The 14,632-nt window shown below is 39.3% G+C and overlaps 1 protein-coding gene across 2 annotated transcripts in view; it reads right to left on the bottom strand.

The window, feature by feature from the left end:
* Window positions 1-14,632, bottom strand: part of dscamb (Down syndrome cell adhesion molecule b) — a 157,508-nt gene that overhangs the window by 21,391 nt on the left and 121,485 nt on the right. For both annotated transcript variants that reach the window (XM_055195610.2, XM_055195609.2), the window contains exons 17-21: window positions 13,146-13,386; window positions 12,381-12,527; window positions 10,968-11,123; window positions 8,678-8,811; window positions 1,338-1,491 (exon numbers count right to left, since the gene is read on the bottom strand). In XM_055195610.2, coding sequence (XP_055051585.1) covers window positions 1,338-1,491; window positions 8,678-8,811; window positions 10,968-11,123; window positions 12,381-12,527; window positions 13,146-13,386 — 832 coding nt within the window. The remainder of the gene's footprint in view (window positions 1-1,337; window positions 1,492-8,677; window positions 8,812-10,967; window positions 11,124-12,380; window positions 12,528-13,145; window positions 13,387-14,632) is intronic.

Here is a 14,632-nt window from a genome sequence, read left to right as displayed (position 1 = left end):
AAGGGACAGAGCAGCCACGTCACTACAGTCACGTGACTTCACGCTCGAGCCGGAAGAGAAGACAATGCTGAATAAAGTCGTATGCTGCGTTCCAGAGCCCATCCAAACCAGTGGGATGTAGGACTTATCCTACCTCCAACTAGGAAAAGTGCACTGGAATGCCTGTCGAAGTGGAACCTCCTACCGGCGAACTCGGGGGAGTTCGACCTACCCCGACTTCAGAAAAATAAGTCGGAGGACAATGGCGGCGCCCATAGATCGCGTCGTCGTGAGAGGAAATCTTCAAGGAATAGACTATAAATTGTACTTCTCTGCTTGTATGGTTGTTTTAGACACTGTACTTTTAACACAACTTGTTTTTTTATATTATGGCGTGAAATTATGTCGTTATTATCTGTTATCATAAAAATACGGTAAAAATATACCAAGTTACTTAGCGACATGCAGCGCTTTTATATAATGGCTCCAGAACACTTTGTAAAGATGATTAACTTGTTGTTTTACTGTAGTGTGAACTGCACAGTTCGGTCCGACGTTTAAAAATTATGTAGTCTGTACGAGCCTTAAGAAGACCGGTCGGTCGTCCATGTTTTCTGTTTACGTTCCACTTCAAATGTCTGGAACGCTTTGAAGTAAGAGCTAGGACACTTCAAGAAGGATAAATCCCACGTCCCACTGGTTTGGATGGGCTCTGGAACGCAGCAGTAATTCTTGCTATTTTTGGACCAAACTGTATTTTCGATGCATCAACACAATTTTACTGACCCACTGATGTCACATGGACTACTTTGATAATGTTTTTATTACCTTTCTGGACATGGAAACCGTACATAGATTTTCAATGGAGGAGACAGAAAGCTCTCGGACTAAATCTAATGTTAAAACATCTTAAACTGTGTTCTGAAGATGAACGGAGGTCTTCCGAGTTTAGAACGACATAATGGTAAGTCATTAATGACATTATTTTCAGTTTTGGGCGAACTATCCTTATTCAGTAGTCACGCTGTTCCCTTTGGGGGCGGAGGCGAAAACACAAGCTTATACAGTATGTAAATATACACACAGACAATGACGCCCCCCGCTGCACGCTAGAATCTCCGGAAAACAAGCCTATTTTAACCGCAAAATGTAATGTTAAATATACATAAACTGCTATCTCAAACATGGAGAGGCTTCTTCGTGATCTCAACTAACAGATTTTGCAATAAAACGAAAATCACAAATTTTGAAAAAAAAACTTTGTTTCTCATTTTCTCGAAACTTGTGCTGCCGACTTGTGTCCCTGGTTTCCGTGACGGGTCACAAATGTCAAAGTTCTGTTTTTTTGGTACTCATACCTTTAGCTTGGGGCTCTACAGTGATAATCTCACTGGTGTTCCCACGACCTGCAGCAGTCACGGCCACGACCCAGATGCTGTACTGCCAGTTCTGGTTCAGGTTGGTCAAACGCCGGAAGTAAACATCAGGAGCAGCTTCAAACTCACTGATCACCTACAGTGAAAACAAATTAAAAGATGATCTTAATCAATTAGTCAAGGCACTTGTCAAAATCGCATACTAAACTTGCACAATAATTACACATTTACTCTCATCATTTAAGACAAAATGCAATTTTCTACTTATTTAGAGCATTATAAAATTGCATATTATAAAAAAGAGTTGCATGCCATGCCAACTTAACACACTAGTTAAAAACTGCTGGTCAGAACAAAATTTTTAAATGGTTATGACTGTAACCTCTGTTCCCTGAGATAGTTTCCTAAGATTGATTATGCATTATAAAAATGACAATTTGGGAAAGAACGCCACAGCGTTTGCACATCTGAATAACTGTAAAACTAGCCTTTCTTATGGATGGCAATGACGACAGCACGAGTGCAACTGTAAGGTAATCCAACGAGAGGCGAACGATTTGAGAAAGTGCAGTTTAATTAAAAAGAAACAGACATAAACAAAAACTAAACTTGACATGAAAAAATACAAAAGCATGTACATACAGACATGCAGATTAACAAAGCTTGACAAAGTACAATGGGAACATGAGGGCTATAAACTGTAACGGGGCAGGCAACCAATGGGAACATGACACATAATACAAGGGAGCCAATAAAAACAAGACACATGAAACAAGAGACAACCATGGCGATGACAATATCTAAATAAAAGATGTGAACATGACAAGATAAGAACACATGACAAACCCATTACAGAACCCCCCCCCCCCCCCCTAAGGCTCCTTATGCCCAACAACAAAACATTAACATTAGTCCATTTCTCGACTGTGGAGCAGTGGCGGTCCTGGGCTGAGGAGCAGTGGCGGTCCCGGGCCATACAGCAGCGCTGGGTGCGGGCCGTGGAGCAGTGGGGGGCCTGGGCCATGGAGCGATGAAAGGCCTGGGCTGTGGAGCACTGGCTCAGACACATTGACATAGTCCTCAGCAACCATCTTGGGAACAGGTTCAGACATGGCAGCAACTATCTTGGGGACTGGTTCAGGTGTGGTGGCGGCCATCTTGTGAACTGGTTCAGGTGTGGTGGCGTCCATCTTGTGAACTTGTTCAGGCGTGGTGGCAGCCATCTTAGCTGTGGCTTCTGGCATAGCGGCAGCCATCTTGGCTGCGGCAGGTGGCTCAGGAGACTCATGGGCTTGAAATACTTCTTGGGAAACAGAAGAACAAAGAGCAGACCACACACACCACAGAGCTACCGCTGTCACAGGAAGCACAATAGACCAGGGACATACTTCTATAAGTGCCAGAACTGAAGCTCTAGAGACCATGGAATTGGGAAACAAAACGTCCGTACTGAGACCAGTGGAGTATTTCCAAGACTTGACAACAGCTGCCTGTTCCAGTGACGTTCACTGGGAAAGCAGGTATGATGGCCATCTTGTGATCAAGGCTTGGGTGTGGCTGCATTTTGAGAACAGGTTCAGGCTTAGCGGCCATTTTAGGAACATGTTCAGGCATGGCAGGTACAACGTTAACAGTCTCTGGTTTGGCAGACATGGTGAGAACAGGTTGTAGCATGGCAGACTTGACATGAATAGGCTGTGGCATGGCAGGCTTGAAGTGAACAGGATTGGAGTGAATAGGCTGTGGCATGGCAGGCTTGACATGAATAGGCTATGGCATTGCAGGCTTAATGTGAATGGGCTGTGGCATGGCAGGCTTGACATGAATAGGCTATGGCATTGCAGGCTTGACATGAACAGGCTTGATGTGAATAGGCTGTGATATGGCAGACTTGACGTGAACAGTAGACATGACATAAGCAGGCTTTGACGTGGTAATCACTGTGGGACTATGGGGCTCCTCATCCACGTTCCCACAGTGAAGGAAGAGCCACTCAACAACAAAGAATAGTCAATACATTTTTCTAATGTCCAGTGTGAGATATTGCATAGAATAAAATGGTATATGGTGTGATTAACCCCAAACGAAAAATGTCTTTCAGGAAAGTGTTATAGAAGTCAACATGATGATATAATCCACAAAAGTTCTCCACATAATCCTTAAAAGGCTGGCTACCTTGGCAAAGTTGAACAAGTAGCTGGGTTCCTTGTAGGTCATGAAATGACACTTTGGGGGAACGAATGCCCACTATGCCATAAGGATTTGTGTCTCTCTTGCTGAGTGTCATGCCCAGATCAGAACATAAGAGCCTGATTACAAGGTAAGGATGAGAGGTCCAAACTATAGTACCTCGTAAAAGTATGTGGGGTGGATAGCACACATATTGATTGAAGGCCCCACATAGAAGGGCCTGAAAAGATGCCATACTCCTAGTAGAATGTACCCTGACTCGTCGAGGTAAAGGCAATTTGCGCACCTCATAAGCTAGTAAAATCGCTTCCACAATTAATTTACTGATGGTCTGCTTGGAGGCACATTGAGCCTTGCTAACAGCTCCAAAACAAAAGTTTATCAGATCTTCTCCACAGAGAAGACTTTCTCACATACTCTTCTAATGCCAAAGGGCGTAATAAGAATAATCTTGTTGATCCGCTGACTCATGAGGAGGAGGATGGAAGGCCTGAAAAATTAAGGTCCTGGCCACATGACTAGGAACCTTAGGTAAAAAACCCGGTCTTGGGTATAGAATGGCTTTAATTCTGCCTGGAGCGAACTCCAGACATAAAAGAGAAGCTGATAATGCATAAAGGTCACCTACCCTCCTCAGAGAAGTGATTGCCAAAATAAATGATAATACAGCGACAGAAGTTTGTCTGTACAAAACTAAATAGATTCAAAGGGTGCCACAATCCCTTCTAAAATACAGTAAAGTCCCATATGGGAACTCTCACTGAGAAGAAGGCCTCATCCTCAATGTACCACACAGGAAACAAATGACTAAGGGATGACTCCATAAAGACCCATCATTAAGAGGAGAGCGAAAAGCAGCAAAGGTTGCAGTATTTACTCTTAATGTAGAGGGAGCACGACCTGAGAAAAACTGGCTTTGTAGAAATTCCAGAACTGAAGCCACTGGGCAGTTAACTGGCTCAGTATGCCTTTTACTACACATGAAGTGAAACTCTCCACTTTGATGTATACAGATCAGTGTATATCAGAAGTTGCCTCCTCAGAGGGACCTCCCATGGTTGACCTGCTAGGAGAGCTTAGAGGTCTGACAACCAAACTTGGGCCATAGAAGATGGGGCTATCGGTTCTCTAGAACCACCAGGAGCAGAACAATTTGGGAAGAAGGTGTAAAGGTGTCGCCTCGGCCACGCCTATACCATAGTGTCCAACCCCATCAGTGTCAAAATTGGCAAGTGGCTCATCTACTGAGACACAAATAGGTCCATCAGAATTTTTTTTATAAACATTTGCTTTACCACCTCAGGGTGGAATCTGCATTTCCCAGGCCTCAGCCCCTGTCTTGACAAAATGTCTGCTCACACGTTCTGGGCTCTTGGAATATGCATCGCCCTGAGAGACATAGAGACCACAGTTTCTTCAATTTAGACAGGAAACAAATGCATTGCGCATAACCCTGAACATACAGAATGGGTTGCACCTCAGGGAGAACCTAATACAATCCTAGACACTGTTTTCAGGAATGACTCAGTGCAAGTGGGAGACAAATGTGCCTGCATTGTCACCAAATGTTCATTGTTCTTTGTTTGGGGGGTTCATTTGCTCATATTGCCAAGGACGACATCTAAATGCCAATATGTCTTTTCATGAGACCTTTGAGACTGTACTAATACCATACAGTCCTCTATATAAATCCCCTGAAGTCTAAATGGAGCGAGGGCTGAATCCATACATTCTTTGGGAGAACCCTTTAGAGTCACCACTGAGAAGGTCTCATGTACAATAGGCAAAAAAGAATCATGTTGGACGCTGCTGCCATTAGACCCAATATTTTCTAAAAATACTTTAATGTGAATGGGGCTTAATATGATCCTGGACACTGCTGTCAGGATTGATTGGTGCAAGCAAGAAAAAAGATGTGCCGCCATCACCACTGAATCCCAAACCACCCTGAGAAACAATGTTCTTTGTTGGGGGGGGGGGGGTTGATTGCTCTTTTATGGCTTTAAGCCGTAACTTCAGATGTGTTATATGGCTAGGAACGATGCTGAACATCCATTTCATGAGACTGAGCTAGCACCAGCCAGTCATCTAAGTGGATCCCCTGAAGTGGAGCAAGGGCTGAACCCATACATTTTGTGAACGTGCGAGTAGAAAGAGCTATAGACCATTATATTATTAAATTATATATATATTTCCCTGAGGGCTATATATATTTCACTTACGTGTTTGACATCATTTGAAACTCTGAAGGGTCCTCTTTAATTAGTGTAGATTCACAATAACAAGAGATCTTTGTGTTTTTGTCAAATAAAGAAAATAAACAGGGTGTGCATTCTGACATTTCTGTCTCCGCAAGCTGTCTCTTAAAACACGTTACAAAAATCAATTGAAACTCCGCGAATACTCGTCACACAAACACGATACACATATCCAAAGAAAGCCTGAAACAAGCTTATTATAATCAAAAACAAATATTGCCTGTTTATATAATCTGCATTGAAATAAAGAGAGTACTGTTTTTCCTGGCTGACTTCGATCACGCCCACAGGCTGTTGACAGGGTAATGAAGACACGAGCTGTTCAAACCATAACAAGCAAAGCGTAAAGTTTGATCAGATTTAAAGACTTTACCGCATGTTTGTTCATTTCTATTTTGATTATATTGTTAACTTCTTAATAAACCTCAAACAAACATGTATACATTTGTCCTCACATTCTTTACTGTAGTTCCCTCCTGCCTCATTATGCAGCTCATTATGCTCATATTTGTTTGCTAGCTGTCAATCAATCCTTCTCGCATACGGCCCCTCTAAACAAAAAGTAAATTAAAGTAAACTAAATCAATATATTGGTTTATGTGAATGAGTAGGCAGGATGATTTTCACACCATTTTAAAGAAAAAACTCTAGACTACTAGATTCTTTTTAGTAAAGTCTTGTTAAAACATGTTTAGTATGGGTTTTGTGGACTTACATTAGTGACTTAAATTTTTGCTTTTTTTTAAAAACCACGCATAAACCTTTTTCTCTCAAAAATACAAACATTTACATACATGTAGCTCATATAATATTTTAGCCCAGTTTGTGCTGAACACAGTGGTATGAGACACTTGCCATTATTATGTTTTAAAGCAACTGAAAAAAGACCAAATGTAAGAGCATGTCAGAACCTCTGACAGTGTCCCAAAATGGTCGGACCCCAGAGGGTTAAAGGGGTCATATTATGAGATATTTTTAAGATGTAAAATAAATCTTTGGTGTCCCCAGAGTGTGTTTGTGAAGTTTAAGCTCAAAATACCATATAGATAATTTATTATAGCATGTTCAGTCGCAAATTTGTAGGTCTGAGCAAAATTGTGCTGTTTTGGGTGTGTCCTTTAAAATGCAAATGAGCTGATGAAATGCAAACACTGATCACAATGACAGTGGTTTGTTGCAATTGAAACTCAATTGTGCTGTCAAGTCCTTCTCTTCTCCCTCTTTCTCTCTGAACTAAATTGCAGTGCTGTGGTTGGATAGTGCAGATAAAGGGGGCGGTATTATTGTAATTCACCTTGCTACCTACCTCACAAAACAGACCAAATCTGAACGACCTAATTTTTCACATGCTTGCAGAAAATGGCTTACTCAAATTAAGTTACTGGGTTGATCTTTATCACATTTTCTAGGTTGAAAGAAGCACTGGGGACCCAATTATAGCACTTAAACGTGAAAAAAATAAAATTTTCATGCTATGACTCCTTTAATGCCTGAAAGATTTCATCATACATGTCTCTCCGTGGCTAGCATAGCGGACATAGAACGACAATCGCTTGTCGTAGCATGGAGAGAGAGATCTGCAGACTGTCTCGTTTAATAAATAAAAATTGTGTATCTTCGTGCAGACTAACAACGTCCAACTCATTTGGAGCTATAACATTGCATTATGGTCCCAGTTGGGGCAGAAGAAACCACTGTTCAGGCTTCCAAACCCCTCCGGGGGGAAAGAAACTAGACAGTGACCTCTGAGAAAGGGCCAAAGCCAACTGCACTTTTATGGCTGCCAAGGTGTCTACCTTGGTAGGTCCTGAGAGTCCCCACCTGTTATGAAACAAGAGCAGGGGAACACACTTTCTGAACTGCTTGCTAGCCATTTAAACTATTTGTAAAACTAGTTTTGACTAAGACACAGTTTTGACAAACAAATTGAAAGACAATTTTAACACAGAGCGCTCACGGAATTACAGAAAGCTGTAATGCACTGTTTGCGCCTCCCTTTTATACCTCCCGGTATCCTTCGCAATAAGGCAGGCTAGTTTTACAGTTATTCAGATATTCATATAAGTGTCATTTCATGACGCAGCGTTAAGGTATGTTAAAAGGGAAAATAACAGTAGCTCTATACTTACAACTATTTTGTAATTGTAAAAGCTACCATAATACCTTTGTATATACATAAGTAATATTTACCATTACATTTACAATTAAAGCAACACTATGTAGTTTCCATGTAAAAATGACTTACAGCTCCCCCATGTGGTTGAAAAGCGCAACAGTGCCTGGTATCAGAGACTCTTCTGCAGGCAGGGGGAGGGGCGGGGCTGTGTTTCCTACCCTCCATCGCCACTTTCAGAGTGTGCTTGTAGCAGCTAGGAGGCTGCTCAGGTTGCAGCAACAGTACAATTTGTCCAGTTAAAAGTCATTATTTAAAGGTACAAAAAACTACATAGTGTTGCTTTAAGCATTTGGCAGACAATGTTTTTATTCAAAGTGACATACAGTGCAATGGTATAAGGGAAATGTCACTAAAAAGTTTGGCACTATAGACTTTATTCTGGTGTACAATATTTATAGACCTATTTTAATTTATTACAAGGCTCTTTAAATATTACATTCTGACTGGATAAATACAACAGTTTGAAGTTTTTAGGAAAGGGGGCTCGTGCTTTTACAACAGGGATGTTTAGTCATCATGTGACATTATTGTGTCATTCTGATATGTGTGATTCTGTCTGTAATCATTAATTGTTAATATTATCATTTAGTAAGCAATGTTGTCTTATGTTTGGTTTAGAAGGATAAGGTAAGAGAATGGTACTGTACTGTTCATTTGAAATGTAAATAGTGTTTAGTAGTTTGTTAATGAAGGCTTACCGTGGGGTAGGGGTTAGAACAGAAGACCGTGTATTTCCGGATGATTCCATTGAGTTTCAGTGGAGGCAGCCAGGAAACGAACACCACAGAGCTGCTAGATGCAGCCGCCTTAACTCCAGCAGGAGGGCCAGGAACTGGAACATTAAGAATATTAATATTAATTTAAATACAATTAAAGGTGAACTGTAAGTAATGTTGTTTTGGTTGATACTTGATGCCCTGTCCCAATCTGTCATTGTTCTGAGAATAAGTATTCACACTCCACACCCAATGCCATTGGTTGACCAAGAAGTTAATTTTTAAGGTGGATAACATATGACATTGTGTTGCATATTTAATTCAATGTGTGCATTTATGTATTATCTATCATCAATTATTAAGTTATAATTGATGCTGGAGCTCTGAGAGCAATAGTGTTAAAGTAACACTCATCTAGAAGCCAACATACAAAATGGCTTACACAGTTGTTGTTGTTGTTGTTACAGCAGTGCACCTTTTTATTGGAAGAGAATTCTAGGATGAAGACTCATGGCTGGGTGGAGTTACTCTATGGGAAAACCAGAGTCATATAAAGAGAGAGTTACGACACTCACATAGACGTCCGTTGGGTCATGTAATGACCCGTAGTTCCAAACGCAGCACTGAAGCCCATTCATTTTAATAGCACCTGCTGGTAAATCAATGAAATTACAGTTTCTCTTTACATTTTCGGACATTTAATGAATATACTCAACAGTGATATTTTATGAGCTCAGCTGTAGTTAATGATTATCGTTAATAATAACTACTTAAATTCTTATATTTTAATGAGTTGTGTATAATGTGTGAATAAAACAGATTTAATTGTTTAATATTTATTACTGGTGGCCATCTACTTTAATATATACTTATCATATCTTTTATATTTATTACGAGTTACTCTAGGGGGCAACAGCGAGAAGCTAAATGCCTCATAAGAAAGTCACACTGCTTCAATGCTGCTATGTGTTTCATTGTGTTTGAAAGGTAATACGAGCGAAGTATTCATAAAAATCATGTATAATTATATTAACATTTAATGTGTACTATAAATATAATTAAAAATGAATTTAGTGTGTTTCTGTTATGTTTCACTGTTACAAATAACCGCATCAGCGATCTTTTTTTTGTGATTTTAATACAGTAAAAGTGTAGGGATTATGTTTTCAGCAGATTGATAGCCATTTTTTTGCTACAAAAAAAAGATAAACTGTGTTGCTTGCTGTAGTGGCTTAAGATAACCGTATATCTTTGGGTCACCATTAACTGTTTATCTTTATTAATTGATTAACTGTATTTCCATCACTCCCTAGTAAAAAAAATATAAACATAGTAAGTATAGTATATTTACCTAAAATAGCTGAAAACCTATGCAAACAGAGTGAGAGCCCAGCTTGTTTTGGAACTGTAGAACGTTACATGAATCACGTGACCGCGCTGCGCCGAGATCAAAGCGTGTCGTTACTCTCTCTTTATGCGACTCTGGGGAAAACTATTAGGTCACACCATTGTGTTAGTCTAAGGAAGTTAAATATTTGATCTTTTGTAAATTCCCTTAAATTTTCTTTATTGAAGCTGATGCATAAATGTTTAAATCATCACCCCACAGGTCTTGAGTGAGTGCATAGTTGCTTTCAGGGCTCTGGGTTGAAACGTAACACTTTATTTGGACAATCAGCTTTCTCTGTATAAGGCACAAAAGCCTGGAATTGTTTATCCACTGAACTGAAAGGAGAATCAAATTGGGTCCTTTTTAAATACAAACTCTTTAATTAGAGGTCAAAAAGGTGACCACTGAATGTCGGCTTTGTTGATATTGTGTAATACTGTATTATTATGTTAAAGGCGGAGTCCACGATGTTTGAATTCCAATGTTGATATTTGAAATCACCTAAACAAACATTCCCCTACCCCAATAGAATCTGGACCTTCTGTTGATAGACCCGCCCCACACATACGCAACCCGGCATTTGATTTGATTTGATTGGCTATAAGTGTGTTTTGGTAGTCGGCCTGTCTCCTTTTCCAAAGCGTTTTTCAAACATCGTGGACTCCGCCTTTAATTTTAATCATGTATTGTTTAATTATTGTAAAGGCCCACTAGGGACTGACATTGAGAATTAGCCTTGGCTAAAATGTTGTAGTATGTAACATGAGCTTATGTAACATACTTGTCCCTATTCAAATAAACTTAATAAATGGTTATAAATTATGAATCTTCTTACTGTAGTTGAAAGGTAGTGATAACTAGTGAAGTCAGAGGGAATCTCACCATCCTCTTTGGTACGTGTATAGATCTGCTCGCTGCGGACTCCATCACCAGCCCGAGTAAAAGCCAGCACCTGGATGCTATAGTTGGTGTACTTCTCCAGGTGTTCCAGATCTAATGAAGGCTTGGTGGTGGTGATGTTTCTTATCTCTCCCAGCTCTGAAATACACACACATACACAAAAGATAGGGATTTATATGAAAATACCTTAAATCTAAAGATCTATTGGGAAAAAAATACACAGGTAAGAAGAATTTTAAAAGAGATCCCTGTAATATGTGTGTAAATAACCGTTTCTCCAGTGAAGAGTGTACCGTAATTACATGTGTTGTTAAAGTGGACTTACATCTAGAGTATCTGCATGTATGTATGCATATTCATTTTTGTGAGCACTTTATTTTACAGTCCTGTTCTACGTGTATGTACTATGTACTTACTCTAGTAATTACAATAACTGTGTAATAACTAATAATCAGCCCTGAACCTAACCCTCAACATCACCAAACTTAAGTCCATGTAGTTGTCTTATATTAGTCAGTGCTTTGTTGGGTGGGTATATTTAAGTGCACAAACTGTCAAATAAAATGCAACCCATTTTTCTTATGTAAGTAAATGTTGATTAAAAACACATTTCTTGCCTTTTATTCTGTGCATCAATTCTATGTTAAACAAACGCACTGCAAAATATAATGTTACTTAGTTTTAGGGTAAAACAAAAAACATTATGAAGTAAAAACAAAGATTCTGCACTATAGACCCCTTCAAGGTTTGTAAACATTGAATGACTATCGGGTGCGCGCGCAGCATGGGGTCAAACTGTTCATACCATCCAGGCTTTATAATTTAATCTAACATGGCTGAAAAATTATGACTTACCTCAAATGAAGTGAGCACTACAAACACCTGCCTCTTTGATATTTGCATTGTTCCAGTCTGCACGTTAATTGCTTGCAGCCGCAGATGTTGTATTTTTTTGTTTTTGAGATTCTGCATGAATCGGGAAAACTTAACGGAAGACCCGGTGCGATTTTCACAGCCCACGACGTAAGTAGGCATTTTTGACGAAACCGAATAATACGCAACTCAATCTGCTGTAATGGCTTTTCTGACCCCGACATGCGCAGTGGGAACCGCCTGTGACGTGAACTGTGAAGGGGTCTATTTAGAGGCCACTAAACAAATAATATCATTTATAGCATGTTAAAACCATTGTATAAGGTTAGATTTTCTTGCTTCTTTTGACATACACCAAATGTTCAGGGACATTCTGCATTTATGCTGGAATAACATGGATCATCAGGTTTTACCCAAACTTTTGGAGTAAATGGCACATCGAGTGTATGCTATAATTTCTGTGTGACATAGAAAACACCAGTGACTGGTGGTGTGTTGCATGGAGAGTGTAGTGTTGCCTGCCTCCATCAGGAAGATTGGCCCAGTAAATGACACGATATCCCAGCAGCATCCCATTCAGTGCCTCTTTAGGGAGCGCAGACCAGGACAGAGAGATGGTCTCTGGGGTGGTTGCTGTTGTCACAACATTCTCAGGTGGGCGACTGGGCACTGCGAGATATCACAGGACAGACACATGCAAATGATCCAAAGTATATAATACAACGTATGGAATACGAAACATACACAAAAAATGAAAAGATAAATAGTAATAGTAATTCAGGAACTAATAACTTACCGTAATAGGAATGTATACCTGTAGCTACTAGCAATTTAGTTTTTTAAAATGCTTTCTTTACTTTGTTTCTTTGCCTTTATTTACAATCCATAATACAATCTTTAACCATACTGTACAATGTAAAACTTTACATACTGGTGTAAATTTACATAATAAATACTGGCAGATGAATCAATAGGCACATAATTTTACATGACTACAAAAGTAAACCATTAGTACCTGTTATTATGATACCGTAAATGTGGTTTACATTAGTAGTCATGAAAATTACCAAATAGAGTAGCCTACAGTTATGTCACAAAACCTAATAATTGTAAACTGTGATGTAGACATGTAAATTTACAGTAAAATGCTGAATGTAACAAGTAAAATAAATGTAACAAGTCCTAAACATTTTGGTTTGTTCAAATCCCTGAAAATATTAGTAACAGTAAAATTATGAGCAATACTGATGCTTGTCTTAGCAAAAAGCACTAGTAAAGCACACTAACCATCCTCTAACGTAGTGATGGTGATCTCCTCTGAGGTGGGACCCATTCCTGCCCGGTTGGCGGCTTGCACCCGCACCTCATATTGGGTGTACTTCTTTAGGTTATCCAGTGTTATGGTTTCCATGTCTCCTGTGGTGTCTACGTTAATGGTGTTGTACTGGGGGCTGCCCCCTGTCCCAAACTCCCGATAGCACACTTGGTAGCTTCGGATCAAACCATTCTGCAGATGTTTATGGGGGGGCTGGAAATTAAATTGAATAGATGAAAATGATGTGTGAATTGTGAAACAAAGCCCATACTTCTGAGGTTGGAATAAGGGAGTATAACTATGCTAGTATTGAAACTACAACGTCAAAAAATCTTGATATCAAATGTTGTGATATCTACTTTCTGGTTGCATACTGCATAACATTACCTCCAAATTTATTCACTTCAATTTTAAGGTCAAACATTTAAAACTGTGTACACACTCACTTTTACTTGCTATTTTTTCTTGGTCAATATTATTACAAAATCTTGTTTTTATGAAGTGCAAGGTTTTGGCAAAATAAGCTGATCAAAGCACAATCACTATTATACACTGTCAGAAAAAAATGGTCAAAATGGTCCCTAGCTGCCTCTGTGACAGTACACTTTAAAAAGGACCTAATATATGTATACATTTGGTACCAGTATGTACCTTTAAGGTGCTCATACAAACTCTTTAGGTGCTTTTTGAAAAGGTACCACCCCAGTGACAGCTAGGGGCCATTTTTTGGTAATTTTTCTGACAGTGAATTTACTAGCACAATTTAAAGCAATGCTACAGGATCAATATAAGTTTAGCTCTATAGTGTTTGTGGCATAAGACCTTTTGACTCATTCCTTTGTTTTTGTTCATGAAAAAAATATAGAATCCTGGAAAGGCACTCAAATGTGCACTGAATACTAAAACTGGTCAGTGTATGGTTATATTTATTCTTAACTAGTATTGTTTTAACCAAAGCCTTGTCTTTTAAACAATGTATAAAGTCATCAACAAATGTATTAGGTAGGTAAATCCACACAATTACAAATATTAAAACAGCCAAATCATGAGACAGGTACTCACGTAGATGCAGTGTTGTGAAAAAGTGTTGCCCCCCCTACAGATATCTTATGTTTTTGCATATTTGTCACACTTTAATGTTTCAGATTACCCAACAAATTTAAATGAGCAAAAGATAACAAGTCAACAAATCACATGTCAATTTTTTTAATAAAGTTTTTTTTTATTATTAAGGGAAAACAAAATCCAAAACTACATGGCCCTGTGTGAAAAAGTGTTTGGCCCCTAAACCTAATAACTGGTTGGGGCCACACTTAGCAGAAACAACTACAATCAAGTGCTTGCGCTAACTTGCAACGAGTCTGTTACAGTGCTGTGAAGGAATTTTAGCCCACTCATCTTTGCAGAATTGTTGTAATTTAGCCATATGGAGGTTTTTTTAACATGAACCGCCTTTTTA

The sequence above is a fragment of the Misgurnus anguillicaudatus genome, chromosome 24, assembly GCF_027580225.2.
Source record: "Misgurnus anguillicaudatus chromosome 24, ASM2758022v2, whole genome shotgun sequence".
NCBI lineage: Eukaryota > Metazoa > Chordata > Actinopteri > Cypriniformes > Cobitidae > Misgurnus > Misgurnus anguillicaudatus.
This window is presented reverse-complemented; position numbering and strand designations above follow the sequence as displayed.